The sequence below is a fragment of the Salvelinus namaycush genome, chromosome 33, assembly GCF_016432855.1.
Source record: "Salvelinus namaycush isolate Seneca chromosome 33, SaNama_1.0, whole genome shotgun sequence".
In the NCBI taxonomy this organism is placed as follows: Eukaryota; Metazoa; Chordata; class Actinopteri; order Salmoniformes; family Salmonidae; genus Salvelinus; species Salvelinus namaycush.
The window spans coordinates 5,951,444-5,967,898 of NC_052339.1; the positions used below are offsets into that span (position 1 = coordinate 5,951,444).

The following is a 16,455-nucleotide window of genomic DNA, read 5'->3' on the forward strand; positions in this document are numbered from 1 at the left end:
GATTTACACAACATGCTTACCACTTTGAAGATGCAAAACATTTTCTCTTGTGAAACAAACAAGAAATAAGACAAAAAAACGAAAACCTGAGCGTGCATAATAATTCACCTCCCCAAAGTCCACTGGTGTACAGCAATCTTTAAGTCATACCACAGATTCTCAATTGGATTGAGGTCTGGCGTTTGACTAGGCCATTCCAAAAGATTTAAATGTTTCCCCTTCAACCACTCGAGTGTTGCTTTAGCAGTATACTTAGGGTCATTGTCCTGCTCGATTATTGTCCTGCTGGAAACCTGTTTCAAAGACTGAAACAGGTTTCCTTCAAAAATGTCCCTCTATTTAGCGTCCCTGCCGATGGAAAACATCCCCACAGCATGCTGCTGCCACCACCATGCTTCATTGTGGGGATGGTGTTCTCGGGGTGATGAGAGGTGTTGGGTTTGCGCCAGACATAGCATTTTCCTTGATTGCCAAAAAGCTCCATTGTAGTCTCATCTGACCAGAGTACCTTGTTCCATGTTTGGGGAGTCTCCCACATGCTTTTTGGCGAACACCAAACGTGTTTGCTTATTTTTTTCTTTAAGCAATGGCTTTTTTTCTGGCCACTCTTCCATAAAGCCCAGCTCTGTGGAGTGTACGACTTAAAGTGGACAGATACTCCAATCCAATCTCCGCTGTGCTCCTTCAGGGTTATCTTTGGTCTCTTTGTTGCCTCTATGATTAATGCCCTCCTTGCCTGGTCTGTGAGTGTTGGTGGGCGGCCCTCTCTTGGCAGGTTTGTTGTGGTGCCATATTCTTTCAATTTTTTAAGAATGGATTTAATGGTGCTCTGTGGGATGTTCAAAGTTTCGGATATTTTTTTTATAACCCAACCTTGATCTGTACTTCTCCACAACTTTGTCCCTGACCTGTTTGGAGAGCCTTGCTTAGTGGTGTTGCAGACTCTGGGGCCTTTCAGAACAGGTGTATATATACTGAGATCATGTGACAGATCACGTGACACTTACATTGCACACAGGTGTACTTTATTTAACTAATTATGTGACTGATGGTAATTGGTTGCACCAGATCTTATTTAGGGGCTTCATAGCAAAGGGATGAATACATATGCACACACTTTTCCGGCAATTACAAGTTATTTTTTTCATTTCATTTCACCAATTTCGACTATAAATCAATTTAAATTACAGGTTATAATGCAACAAAATAGGAAAAACGCCAAGGGGGATGAATACTTTTGCAAGCCACTGTACATTTACCTTACCTCATGATAGTGATTGTGTGCGTGTGTGTAATTTACTTCTGCAGCTGCCTGAGCCTCTGCTGCAGCTCTAGGGTGGCGAAGGGCAGGGAGATGTCCGAAGCCAGGCTGGCCATGGAGTCCTTGTGGGGCAGGTGTTTCTGGGAGCTGGATATGGTGGTGTTCAGGTTGGAGGTGCTCCTGATGGGGCTGTCGCCGTACGACTCCTCCCTCTGCTCCTCTCTGCGGTTGAGGGTGTAGGTGGCGGCCTCCATTGGTGGTGTTGGGGGGTTGGTGTCTGGGGGAAGAGGTGACTCCGATGTGGAGAGTCTCTGGGAGGGGACGGTGGGGTTGACCACGCTGGCTTTCCTCACTTGGACAGAGGGCTGGTCCGACGCACTCGTCTGCTTCTCCAGAAACAGAACCTGAGACACAGAAGAGCAGAGCACAGTGCTATACTGTACATTACATTTACATTTAAGTCATTTAGCAGACGCTCTTATCCAGAGCGACTTACAAGTACATACATTCATACTTTTTTTTTTTTTTTTTTTTTTGTACTGGCCCCCCGTGGGAATCGAACCCACAACCCTGGCGTTGCAAGCGCCATGCTCTACCAACTGAGCTACACGGGGCCTACATTGTGATAGGATGTTTTCTTTACACACTTCAATCAGTAACATAAGAAAATGGACAGCAGGTCTAATATGGTTGCATCACAAATGGCACCCTATTCCCTACAATGTACAGCCCTATGGGCCCTGGTCAAAAGTACAGTGGTGCATTACATAGGGAATATGGTGCCATTTGGGGCACTGTCTATCCTTACCCTGAGTGCCAACTTCAGTTTGAGTGTGGAGCTGGGTCCAGAGTTCCTCAGGGAAAATTGCTGAGTGAACATCATGTCCTCTTCCACCAATAGACCACTCAAAGGGACTGTAAGATTACCCAGGGTGCACTTGTGCTTGTCGTCCTTCACCTGGACATCGACAGGCAAGCCAACAAAGGGTTAACATCAGATATTCTATAATTCACATACACTTACTGTAAACTCAATGTTTGACCCAAGCAAAAACATAAAAAACATCTAGTACATGTAAACAAATAGATCACCTACCAGTTGTGGTATGATGAAAAATGTATGTAAAGTGTGCAGTACCTCCACTTCCAGCTCCTGCCTCCTGGGGTTATGGACGAGGAAGGAGAAAGCTTCCTCCCACATGGGCTCATTGGTCTTATGGCGGATCTAAAGAAAACACATATAGAATAGAATATGCTGTAATAGAAAATAATAGAATCGACATAAGAACAGGAGTGGAATATGATGTTTACAATTATACTTTACAATTATCTACAGAAACCATGCCCACTGTAGTTTCTTACCTTACTCTCAAATGATTTGTTCCCAACTGTGAAATGAACGCAAGGACTTGGTTCACTGCTCGTTTTCTTGCCGGACTGTGAGAGATGACCAGGAAAAGAGTGGCTGACTGTTACTAAGACAAAAACCCACACTGAAAACACTCCTATTCTTCAGCTTATTGTAGTAACACACATATTATACAGTAGAAACAAACTGAAATCAGTTTAGAAATGGTTCAGAATGTCTGTCCTCAGATAAAAGAGAATATAAATTAGGTTGCATCTCAAATTGTTTTCTATTCCTTATTTAGCACACTGGCATAGAGGGCTTTTTGGACAATGCACAGTAGCTAGGAAACAGTCAACCTTGGTCTTAGTTAGACCACATTCTTCAATCTAATTTCAAGCTCATTCTCAGTTTTGAAACCCAAGAACTCTCACCGTTGGCAACCGGTTTATAAAAGATACCATGTACATATAACAATGTCTATGTTCCAAATGGCACCATATTCCCTGCGTAGTGCACTACTTTTTACGAGGGCCTATACTGTAGGCTCTGCTCAAAAGTAATGCACTCGGAAAGTATTCAGACCCCTTCCCTTTTTCCACATTTTGTTACGTTACAGCCTTATTCAAAAATGTATTACATTTTAACCATTCCTTTTGTCCTCTGACAAAAAAACTATTCTGCCATGTGATAGGATTATAAAACAGCCTCAAACTAAAGCGATCTCCAGGAGGTAGGGATGCACTTTAGTCTGGTAACTTTAGACTCATACATTAGATGTCTCCCAAATGGCACCCTATTCCCTATAGAATGCATTGGGAAATTATTCAGACCCCTTGACTTTTTTCACATTTTGTGACGTTACTTACTTATTATGAAATTAATTTCATTTTTTTCCTCTCATCAATCTACACTAATAACCCATAACGACAAACCAAAAACAGGTTTTTAGAATTTTTTGCAAGTTTTAAGTAAAATAAAAGCATTCTTACTGGTTGGTAGGTGATCAAATACTTATGTCATGCAATAAAATGCAAATGAATTACTTAAAAATCATACAATGGGATTTTCTGGATTCCGTCTCTCACAGTTGAAGTGTACCCATGATAAAAATTACAGACCTCTACATGCTTTGTAAGTAGGAAAACCTATCGGCAAATCGGCAGTGTATCAAATACTTGTTCTCCCCACTGTATAAGGTCCAACAGTTGACAGCGCATGTCAGAGCAAAAACCAAGCCATAAGGTTGAAGGAATTGTCCGTAGCGCTCCGAGGCCCAGATCTGGGGAAGGGTACCAAAACATTTCTGTAACATTGAAGGTCCCCAAGAACACAGTGGCCTCCATCATTCTTAAATGGAAGAAGTTTGGAACCACCAAGACTCTTCCTAGAGCTGGCTGCCCGGCCAAACTGAGCAATTGGGGGAGAAGGGCCTTGGTCAGAGAGGTGACCAAGAACCCGATGGTCAATCTGATAGAGCTCCAGAGTTCCTCTGTGAAGATCGGAGAACCTTCCAGAAGGACAAACATCTCTGCAGCACGCAACTAATCAGGCCTTTATGGTAGTGGCCAGACGGAAGCCACTCCTCAGTTAAAGGCACATGACAGCCCGCTTGGAGTTTGCCAAAAGGCACCTAAAAGACTCAGACCATGACAAACAAGATGCTCTGGTCTGATGAAACCAAGATTGAACTCTTTGGCCTGAATGCCAAGCGTCACGTCTGGAGGAAACCAGGCACCATCCCTACGGTGAAGCATGGTGGGTGGCAGCATCATGCTGTGGGGATGTTATTCAGCGGCAGGGACTGGGAGACTAGTCAGGATCGAGGGAAAGATGAAGGGAGCAAAGTTCAGAGAGATCCTTGATGAAAACCTGCTCCAGAGCGCTCAGGGCCTCAGACTGGGGCAAAGGTTCACCTTAAAACAGGACAATAATCCTAAGCATACAGCCAAGACAATGCAGGAGTGGGTTCGGGACAAGTCTCTGAATGTCCTTGAGTGGCCTAAACAGAGCCTGGACTTGAACCCGATTGAACATCTCTGGAGAGACCTGAAAATGGCTGTGCAGCAACACTCCCCATCCAACCTGACAGAGCTTATGATCTGCGGAGAAGAATGGGAGAAACTCCCCAAATACAGGTGTGCCAAGCTTGTAACGTCATACCCAAGAAGACTCAAGGCTGTAATCGCTGCCCAAGGTGCTTCAACAAAGTACTGAGTAAAGGGTCTGAATACTTATGTAAATGTGATATTTCAGTTATTTTATTTTATAAATTTGCGAACATTTCTGAAAACCTGTTTTTGCTTTGTCATTATGGGGTATTGTGTGTAGATTGATGAGAGGAAAAAAAGAATGTAATACATTTCAGAATAAGTAAGTAACGTAAAAAAGTCAAGGGGTCTGAATAATTTCCCAATGCATTGTATAGGGAATAGGGTGCCATTTGGGAGACATTACCTACCTCCTGGAGATTTCTCTAGCCTGATATAAAATATAGGATTATAAAACAGCCTGAGAGAGACACACAACCTCAAACTATCACATGGCAGAAAAGGAACGGTAAAATGCAGATTTACATTCAGGACGAATTATTGAATTAGACCTAGCTCTACATTAAAATGTGTAGAGGGTTCCATTTCATTGCACACACATTGAAATATGGGAACCAAGTGAGTGAATTTTGGATTTCTCTTCTCCCTCTAGTTCTACCTCTCCCCCTTTCCTCATCCACCAAATTAACATGTTTTGAGCTTTGATGTTAAACGTTATAGTGCATGTCTTTAAACATCTGGGGCCATATATCAAGCATCTCAGAGAAGTTCTGATTTAGGATTTTTCCTTTTTGATCACAGTGAATAAGATCACTTGACAGGGTGGACTTGATCCTGAGATGCTTGAAACATACGGCCCCCTGTTTTGTACAACTACAGAGCAGGTGTGCAACACGTCCGGGTATGTGAAAATCCAGTTCTTATTGTGTGTAGTAAATGAAAAGCTATAAAGTGATGCTTGTGGCAATAAAAGATCTTAGACATAGAGTGATCATCCATCTCCAAGCAAGAACAAACAATGACTCACAATGAACAAACAATGACTCACAAATAATAAACAATGCATTTACAGATAAGTAGCACCATAAATTACCATAATAATAAAAGTACATTTGGATGGCACAAAGTAAGGAAGGGCAGACAGAACACATAAGCCGTCTATGCGTGCTATCTGTGCATGGCGTGCATCATCCCACTTTCTTACTTTACCTTCAGGGACTTAAAGACAGAGGCTTGCTTCAACACGTCATGGTTGAAATTAAACAGGTTGCTCTTTTATACAAAGGGGGGAGATGGGGAGAGAATCAGACCCAGAGTTAGTGGGATGGGGGATTGAGTATGGTTAAGGTTTAGCTTTGGTCCAGGACGTCGTACGGTAGCGCAGCCGAACGACGCCCTGGACCAGAGCGAGATTCGGTTGTATTAAGTGGCGTGAAAACAACAACAATCCATGGAAAATGGAAAGAATGGAAAATTAACAAATGAAAGGAGACAGCCAATAAATCAAGGGAGAGGAATGTCCAAAATATAAATAACGTCTATCTACGAACAATAGGTAACAATGGGGACGTTATAATGAATGAATATAAGGCAGTATAAAATAAAAGCTGAATACAGGAGAATGAAAACGTCATTTATTTTTGGGAGGATGAGGTGCTGGTATGAACTTGTGACGAGGGATGTTGTTTAGATCGAGCTAATAAGAGATCTGACAGTATTTCAATATTCCCTTACTTAGACATAACGGTCCAGTGAACAGACACTAAAAGCAACATCATCTTTGCCTGTCACCTCTGTTTAGACCTAGCGAGAATGACAGGCGTCAACGCATCCTTGAAGTGATGCGCCACAAATAGTCCCCTCAATCAAATACCCTGACACCTTGAAATCAATAGTTCTTTGTAAACCATATTTTGCATGCCTGCACCTTGGTGTTGGACGAAAGATGAAGCACTGTCCTCTATCCTGAGTTATTGGAATTATTATTTAGTCAATATGATAAATATTCATGATCAACTGGGTATGGGAAATTACTGTATAATAATATTATTAGGATTTGCAACCATGCAGCAGAGTCAATCAACATGCTTTACGGTACAAGACGACTCACTGCAGCAGGTCTGTTACTTAGTTCTGGTCCAGGATGTTGTTCGACTGTGTGATAGTGAACGCGCATCAGAAAGACGCCCTGTACCAGAGCTAGTGTGCTACTGTTTAACCCCACCACACACCGCTAATGCTAACTCTATGATGCAGAGTACCGGAGGACTCACAAATAAGGTTCTATACATTGAGGTAATGCTCTCACAAAAGACTAGGCCAGATGCTCTCCTCTCTTTTAAGTTTCCGCACCCAAAGCTCCCTGTGAAGACGCTCTTTATAGGAGAGAACAGGGAGGGAAGAAGGTAAAGTATGGCTTAGACGCTAAAGACGCTGCCAGGCTGATTTAGGAGTTGACTGTCTTGGACTGATATTGACCCATATCTGTTGGTTAAGGTCAGCGTTCAAAAGGTGAAAGAGTGTGTTGAAGAAGGAGAAAAAAACTGGAGTTCAAACAAACAGACGCTCAAATTAAGCCATTGAGGTGCTCATGTCATGTTCAAGGTGTGTTATGCATGTGGAAGACCATGACAGACAGGGTTGAGGTGAGAACAGTAAACTACGGCATGTTGGCTGAACTACACCTGTGTACTGAAAATGTCTTGTTAAGCTGGGTTAGAAATATTTCTGAACATTATTTTGAAGTTCAATTTGGCATGATTCACAATAGCTGCCTTGGGTGGATTAGAATATGTCCAGAAAGTAGAAATATATTACATTATTCTCTGTATGCTTATTTACAACATTTTATAGGTCTACATTTGTTAAAAATTAAAATTAATTTTTGTATAGTATGGGGAAAAATGTATATAATTCTGAAGTAAATGTTATCATGTATAATATGTCAAATCAACCGCTGTGTAATGTGCTTTCACCTGCAGCAGTCTAAAGATGCCTCACATTCAGCAATTCAATAATTTAGCAATCTGCCTCACTCCACCACCAGAGCACTCCTTCAACCTTTAACTGTAAATTCCTGTCACCCAGTTCTACTCACCGGCAGGTTCTTGGCTGAGTCCAAGTACACCACCAGCAGAGCAGACGAGAGTCCATCATTGGCCAGGTTTCGGTCAGCTCGCACACTCCTTAATACCTGATTGGACAGGAGAGACAGGGGGAGGTCACTACTGAGACAAACTGGACTAGGAGAAGTGAGCAGCCTTGTAATTCACGTGTTACTTATCACACATCTGGCAGTAACAAGACTGAAAGAGAGGCTAAGCCAAGGGCTGCGTCCCATTATGGGCCCTGGTCAAAAGTAGTTCACTACATGAGTTAGGGAATAGGGTGCCATTTGGCACGCGGACAAGGTGTCCAAGCTAGCCTCCTAGTAAAATGTAATTATACAAGGTCTTGAATTATCAGACGATCTGGGGAGGAGGTAAGTAAGTACCAACTTTGAAAAGAGAAGGTTTTGTGATACCGCACCTGGTCCATCTTGTCAGGGGCGGAGAGCAGAGAGAGCCACTCCAGTTTCATGTGTAGTTTCCCCGTGGAGACTTCTTCCAGGTCAAACCACTAGAACGACAGGTTGTTCAAGTGTGCATCCCAAATGGCACCCTATTCCCTTTATAGTGCACTACTTTTGTCCAGGACACATATCGAAAGTATCGCACTATAATGGGAATAAGGTGCAATTTGGGACATATATCACATCTCAACAGTGTAAAGTAGTGAGTGAATCACACAATAAAAGACACCCACACATAGTGTACAGTACTCATGGATGACATCACAGCATCTTTAAATGAACACAGACAGATAATATACTAAGGCAAATAAATCTCTATCGAAGTGCTGAACTGAAGCCAAGTTCATGTTTTTATTTGAACCACATTTATTTGAAGATGCAAAAAATATATCAGACTTACCTCATCTACCTTCTGCTCTTTGTGAAGCTCTTTCATATCGATCATCAGGCTGCAATCGAAGACACAAAGATTGAATAAGAAATCAGTAGGGGGGTATTAAGTAAACACCCTGAATCATCACAACAGAAGCGAAATTGATTCTCTGATACAGCATGTTGGCCCTCTGATCCAGTCAGGGCCAATAGGGGAATAGGTTGCCATTTGGGACACAGCCAGGACCCTGTTAGGTGCTATGCTATAGCAGCACTAGAGCAAGACAAAACAAAATCAGCCTCCCCTTGGGATGAGGCCCAAGAACCAGGGCTTTAGTCCAACTCCTAATGTGACTGATCACAGATACTTAATACATCAAAGATACTTTAATTTGTCTCTTCTCTCTTCCAAGGGGTCACCCTTCATTTCGACATATAGGAGTAAGGTTTTGTGGTGAGAAGATGGATGCTAAGTTTGCGATAGCTCTGCTCCAAGGCGTTACGTGCGGCTTGCTGACACTGAAGGCTAAGGCATCAGCAAGCCGCAAGTAACGCTCTGGACCAGAGCTAAGTTTGTGACATATTTTCAGGCTAGAATTAAACAGACTGCTGTGGCTATTATAAGATCATTTGTTTGATATTGGGTACGATAACTCACAATGCAGAGAAATAAGCCTTTTGACCATGAGGTAATAAGAAAAGGACAGGACATGAGCTTACCTCCCCAGGAAATCATCTTTGTCTGGGTCCTCATCAAACAACTCAATCTCCAGGTGTTGGCCTGAGTGCTCATATACCAGTGCCTGGAAAGGACTTATGTCAATTCATCTCCAATCTCAGATATAGTCGGTCACATTGAATATAGCCAAAAGCTTGTAAAACATGACATGGTGGGTAAAACTGCATGAGAGCCAAAAATAAGAGGAAATATTGGACTGTTGGAAATATGTATGTAAGTTGTATCTGGTTCTACATATACCCTATGTTGCCGTCCCTGGGGTAGTTCGCACAGAGGGGCAGGTTTCATTGACGTTTCTGCCCCTGGGGAAGTTACTGTATGATATAACCATATGTGCCACTGGAAGAGTTCATTTTCAGTTGATTTCGTTTACCTCGTAAACTTCGTTCCATTTGGGGTGCAGGCTCTCTTTGACGGTCTTGCTCTGGAAGAGCTGGTTTCCAATATGGAGGACGCCGTAGGGGTCAGACTTCCCCTTGATCAGGCCACCCAGGAATTTATCCTTCCCTTCCAGGTCCTGAGCCTCCAGGAAGTGAATCCTCAGGACTCCCTGGTGACACACACAGCACAGGGACACTTTAAAATAGGACACAGCAAAACCTTCAAGGGACATTGCACTTTCAAACCAAAGTTTGTCAGATGATTTCAAACTTCTAAAGTAGTCTAAAACTTGAAAGTAGTCAAGATGAATCCACGTACCACAACATCGGTTGTGTGGATTCAGCTATATGCCTCCACCCCAAATTAATGGAAAAGATACGCACTGAATAAAACCGGGAAAACCAGGAAATTAGACGATGCTTATCTTTTCCATTAACTTGGGTTGAAGGCATATAACTGGATCTACACAACCAATGTCTTGAAACATGGTTTCATCTTGATATTAATCTACTTTTTAGTATTTTGTTCAATAGTCCATTGTTTATATATTCCCCAAAAATGTGCATGCCAAAATACTAAGATGTGTTTTTTTTTTAGTTAAGTGATCCTTTAATTAGTGTGTGAAATATGATGATGTATGATTAGATATAAGACAGGTGAAAGGATGCGGAACCTTTGGCATAGGGAAACGTAGCTGAGCAAGTTCTGCATCCCCCACCAGTGGGATAGTGATGCGGTTGGGTAACACCAGGTAGCTGTAGATCACGTCCTGAATAAGACTGTCAGACAAGCCACTGAGGAAAAACGAAACACAACAACCCCCACAGTCAGTCAGCACAACCTTGGGATGAAAGTATTCTCAACTAATCTCAGTTAAGCACAAAGGAACTTGTCTTTTTCCATTTTATAAGATGGTAGGAACATTGGAAGGGGTTCAAGCATGTTGCTGGAGTAAACCACAAACCTCAAAATATCAATGTAATCCACTAGGGAGTCAACACTTAGCAGTGACATTAAGGAGACCTTACAGCCTGGGAATTACAATGCCTGGTTAACGAGAAGTTAATAGCCATAAGTGGTCTAGTATCTGCTCAACCTTTGAGCTATCCACTTCGGCCTAATTCTGTACACAGAAATAACTGCATGAGAGGGTTGAAGCAATCTGTAGAAATTAAACAACAGTATATATTTGAAAAGGCATAGAACCAATTTAAATACCCCCATATACAGTACATTCCTTCACTCTTTGTCTCTTATTTCTCTAAGAAACGTAGTCATCATTTTATCCTATCATTTCTTTTGCAGCTGAGCAGAGAGCTAAAGCACTTCTTTGTGAGCAGATTAAGGGGCATTACAAAGGACATGATTCCTCTTTAGTGTGGAATCAATCACGTGGAACACATACAGGTACACACACATGCGCTGACACATGCGCACTGACCGGCGCTTACATGCAGCTCGGTGGCAAGCAAAATCATGTATTTAATATTCCAGTACACCTACCGTAATATAAATACGGTATCAAAGAAAGTACTGTGTAACGGCACACAGTACAATACCGTAAAATGTACTGTATTATACTGTAAAAAAGTAAATGCTACCGTAATCTGAATTAATTAAGGGGAGATTTGTATTCCACAGTATTTTACTGTAATTACAAAGGATTGGTGCAAGCAAGTTGGCTGCTAGGTAAAGTGTTTACACATGAATTAATACTTGGTATTTTATATGACTTGCACTTCTAGAGGCCTTAACGAAGGCTTCTAAACTGGCAGCGACTACAGGGCAAAACAGACCAAAGGGACATGGCAAATTGCTCAAACGTTTAAGATTTAATATTTACTGCCAATTCAATCTGTACCCTATACAAATTGATGGGGCACTATAACAACATAGGAGTTAGTGGGTAGAGTGTTCTCACTCACGGGTACAACAAATATAGCATCTTACAGGCATGCCTCAAAATATGTTAAATGAGATAGAAACAACAATACCATGCACCCACTATTGGTCAAACGTTTTTTTGCCGCTCCAAAGTTACGGTACGGTACTGTATTATGTGGGGTGGAATTACAGTACAGTTCAAAATAAAGTAATTATTTTCCCACCCACAACATTTTCCCATAATGCAACATAATGTACAGCTAATACCCCAAATTACCATATAATTTACAGTTTTCTGTTACAGTGTGTAACGTGTACGCTGGGAGTCAGGAAGCAAGTACAGGGAGTGACTTCAATAATAAATAACAAAACAAGAAACACAAGTAGCGTACAGACATGAAACACTGAAACAGAAACAATAACGTCTGGGGAAAGAACCAAAGGGAGTGACATATATAGGGAAGGTAATCAGGCAGGTGATGGAGCCCAGGTGAGTCTGATGAGGCGCTGGTGTGCGTAACGATGGTGACAGGTGTGCGTAATCATGAGCAGCCTGGTGACCTCGAGCGCCATCCCCTAGCCTCCACCAACAGACCCACAGTGTGCTGACTGCACAGATCTATTACACCCCTACAGAGAACTAGCGATGTGGGGGATGATTTCCGTCACTGAGCTGCGGATGTGTCAACACCCGTGTCTAAATAAATAGAGTGTGGGGAGGAGAGTGTGGCTGTATCATGAAATCTTTATTAGGGACTTTTTCCACCGCCACATTAGCATTTACATGAGTTAAATGAGCAAAAGCCACTGTCAACTCACAACCATATAGAAACTAAGCAGTGAATGTGAATAACAGAAATGATGCCTGACGTCTGCAGAGAAGACAAAGGTTATCTGCAATTCAAATGGCTTGGCTCCTTTACCAGCAGGGGGAAACATATTCTATTGGATCCATTTGCTTATGGATGAGTTGTGCTTGTTTCACCAGCCATCAGTTCTCTGTCTGTGACTCTTATGTATGCATGTTGTTGCTGTACCTGTCTTGCTGGTGAGTGGTTACAAATCCAATTTGCTCTTGTGGGATTCAATTCAACGCAAGTAGTAGCACCGCCACACAACAGAAAAACGTAAAGACAACACAAGAAAAGTGTTTACTTCTTAGCCAATGCCTCTTTACTGTCACGTCTATTATATTCTACACTAAAGCATAACAGTTGCTCTCGATAAGCAGACCATCCAATTTGCTAAGAAATCCCCAAGTCCCCTGCCTGTTACACCATCATTTCGGAGTTGAGAGATGTGCAGAATAGCGTATTTTAGCAACCATAGAGAGTTGGTGGAGCAGCCCAATTTACACACCATAGATCTCTATAAAGTCAGCGATGAAAACGACAGCTTGTTCAACCATAAAAACCTTCTTGCTTTCGGAGCCTTTTTAGTCTCACAGCTCGCAGGCAGTCATGTGTTGCGGTGAGCATAATGGACTGACAGTCTTAACAGCTGTAGGGCGATGGTCACTCTAGTTTCAAGTGGCAATCTGCAGTTCAAACAATAACAAAGCCCAAATGTATCCGATTCATAGATACGCTATGGATGCAAGGACTCACCATCCCTGGTATCAAAATGATAGTTTATACAGTGTTTGTTTGCAACCACACTGTTAACAACTAATGGAGTAAAACAAGTGTATACTTTGGGTTGTGATGGGGTACGACTGTTGAACTGAGCCCATAAGGCATATGATATATTCTTTAAGAAACAAAATGGGTATATATCATTAATATAAAAGTCAAAAAATGGTTGTAGAAACCCCAAAACGTGTTGTACCTAAAAGTAGTGAAAGCTTTGCCTGACGAAAGAGGGTGTAGGGTGAAGTTGCCCCAAGACGCTGATCTTGGGTCAGTTTTACATTTTCCCCACTAGTGGTTAAGGTTAGGATTGGGGGAGGGGAATCCGCTCCTAGATCTGGACCTAGGGGAAACTTCACCCCCAGAGCACAAAACAGACCCAGTTTACTTACTTGAGCCCAGGAATGTCTAGTATATTGGTGAGGCCTGTCCAGTTGATGTCCAAAAGCTAGATGAAAACAAAACACATGTCGATTTTAGCGGTATGGAATTTGGAAGAACATGCTGTACAAAGAACGATTGAAAAGCCACACCTGCGCTTTTTTACTTCAATGATCTAAAAACAAACACCATCTTATAGAAGGGAAAAATGCACACAGGGACACTAGCCAGAAAGAGTGAGATTAAGTAAATGATCTACATTGATTCAAGCACTTAACTATATAGTTGTGTGACTCCTGTGACGTAATTACTCACAAGTGCAGCAAAGTAAAACAGAAGCCAAAGGAGCTAATTTCCTTGCCTCTTGACAAATAAACCAATTTCCTTTGAAATCGGACAATTTTGCACACGAAAAATGACAAGATGGGTGTGCCAACAAGCATATTTTTTGCTGATGTTTTACCCTATATTTAGCCTGATGGAACCAGCGTTAAAATCTGTGTTCCATTTCTGTAGTAAATACCCAATATCACTTTATTATTGACGAACAACAGAAATGTGTCTTCTGCTCTGTTCTCAACCCCTGAGCTACCTATCGTGTTATCATGGCTTGATGTCTCAATATACAAAACAATACACAATGACGGTGAGACATACAGTATATGTATACAATCAGGCTGGTTCTAACAGGCTACTAGAGTTAAATAATGTACCTAACTGTTTTACTTGTTTCAGCTTTCTCTTATATACGTTACTGTTGAACTGGGGACACATATCTTTGTACAGTATATGTATGAGTCAGTGTTAGAACACTGACACCAAAGATACCGCCCCCCAGATTGGACTAATACTTGACCCGCTGAAAGATTTATTACAAAAACCAAATCCGTATACAGGGGCTGTCCCAAATGACATCCTATTTCCTATGGACCCTGGTCAACAGTAGCACACAACATAGAAAATACGACACCATTTGGGATGGACACAGGTTCTATTGAGGTCAGGGAGCCAGGGACTGTGTATTTTTCCATGCAAAAGTCTCTTACCAAAAGGTTTTGTGGTTATACAATGTTATGATAAAAGGGGACAATGCCTGTTTGAAATCACCCTGCATATTGGTAAACGTGAAAATTTTATCTGAGTGACAGCACAGGACTCCTTGACGGTAACTTTTTCTGGCTTAGCTGTGCTGTCACTCAGATAAAAATTTCACGTTTACCAATATGCAGGGTGATTTCAAACAGGCATTGTGGAAATGCAGGTAGTAACTTCTAAGCCGACGGGTATTTTTTTCCTTTATGCTAGTCAGAGCTTTGATGTGTCTCTTGGCTCAAGGAATCAATTTCAATGCGTTTTTACAGCCCCCCCCTCCCCTCCCCTCCCCTCCCTCTCTCTCTGTGTTGCCTACACTGCAGCAGATATAGTGTTGAACAAGGACTGTCCAGAACACTGCAAAGTAGCCAATTCCATATGGTGCATTTCCACTGCATGGATTGGTGACAATGTTTGGCCCAAATACTGTATGTTGCCTTTTGTGTATAACACTGGTGCATACAAACGCTGGAGTGACACCAGCTGCAGTGGAGAAGCCCTATAGGGGGTACTGTACCGTAGCAGTGAACTGGCAGAACAGTGTGGCTTCTTCTCCAAGCATAACATTCTCAACTAATGGAGGGTGCTTGGAGACCATGTACACAATGTGTACCAATTAAAACAGCCGCGCATTGCAGAACTTTGCAGCGGTGCATTTTAGCTGCACACTGCAGAACTTGAGTAGCCTTCCTAAGGATGTTATCCCTCCAGTTCTCTGCGTTTCATCGCCTAAAATGCCGTCCTCCCATCCACAAGTCGTCTCAGAATGTTATTTTATTTGGCAGTCAAGATTGAACCATTTAAGGAGGAGAATGAAGGGTTGTCCACTTCACTGTGAAGCATTCTGGAGAATATTTGACATAGCTCTACCCCCTAAATCAGAGAGAAGAGGGACCCTTTTTATCCTTTACCTCAAAAGTTCTTCCATAAAATGTGCTTTTTTCCCCCCATTATTAGGATGACAGATAATAGAAATATAATCATGCCCGAGGCCACAGAAACAGGAGCGCCTGATCTAGAGTCTGTGGTCTGCTCTCAAAGAAGATGAATCACACTCAGATACTGTGTAATTAACACCCACTGCCTGGCTTGTGTCCCAACATGTAACACTGCGACTCACAGTTTTACCACTACACTCCTCCTGCTTCCTCTCTCTGCTGTCTGCACTGAGGCTGGCATAGGCAGTGCAAAGAAATCCACCAAAGTAGGACTAGCCTGATCTATGTCTATTTAAGGCTCCAGTGTCTCCACTCAGGACTTGTATCTGACTTAAATTGGCCAAAGGTTTAGGCAGAACATAGGCCTGGAGGCTCAGCACTACAGGAAGGAAGACAGTGATAAAATAGCCATTGCCAAACAACTGTCTTGCAAGCGGCTAATGATGCAAGTGACCTTAATTCCAAATGATAGAAAGAGGAAGTGTGTCAAGTGTGTGTCAGGGCTAGAACTTACAGGTTTCTTCAGAAAGAACAGGGACAAGGCTCCTATCAGGGGCATGTCACCTAGCAACGGCTCCATGACTACTCTCAACACTCCATGGAGCTGTGAAACACAAAAGAAGCATCAAGATAAAAATGTGCTCGCTCGCAGAGATAAAACAGAAACACACACACACACAACCACACATCATTAAGGGAGCTTTCAGTATCAGGGAACCAACACTGCAGGCCCTTGACCAAAATAATGACCTGTATAGGAACATTCAAGAGTGGACGCCTGGACACCGCAGCAGACACATGCCTCCAGA

The 16,455-nt window shown here is 42.3% G+C and overlaps 1 protein-coding gene across 1 annotated transcript in view; it reads right to left on the reverse strand.

The window, feature by feature from the left end:
• LOC120028017 (extended synaptotagmin-2-A-like) overlaps positions 1–16,455 on the reverse strand; it is a 31,782-nt gene that overhangs the window by 1,474 nt on the left and 13,853 nt on the right. The window contains exons 6-18 of the mRNA XM_038973132.1: positions 16,161–16,250; positions 13,628–13,683; positions 10,397–10,517; positions 9,716–9,892; positions 9,324–9,406; positions 8,632–8,680; positions 8,189–8,278; positions 7,758–7,853; positions 5,870–5,932; positions 2,624–2,698; positions 2,400–2,486; positions 2,070–2,219; positions 1,301–1,665 (exon numbers count right to left, since the gene is read on the reverse strand). Coding sequence (XP_038829060.1) covers positions 1,301–1,665; positions 2,070–2,219; positions 2,400–2,486; positions 2,624–2,698; positions 5,870–5,932; positions 7,758–7,853; positions 8,189–8,278; positions 8,632–8,680; positions 9,324–9,406; positions 9,716–9,892; positions 10,397–10,517; positions 13,628–13,683; positions 16,161–16,250 — 1,502 coding nt within the window. The remainder of the gene's footprint in view (positions 1–1,300; positions 1,666–2,069; positions 2,220–2,399; positions 2,487–2,623; positions 2,699–5,869; positions 5,933–7,757; positions 7,854–8,188; positions 8,279–8,631; positions 8,681–9,323; positions 9,407–9,715; positions 9,893–10,396; positions 10,518–13,627; positions 13,684–16,160; positions 16,251–16,455) is intronic.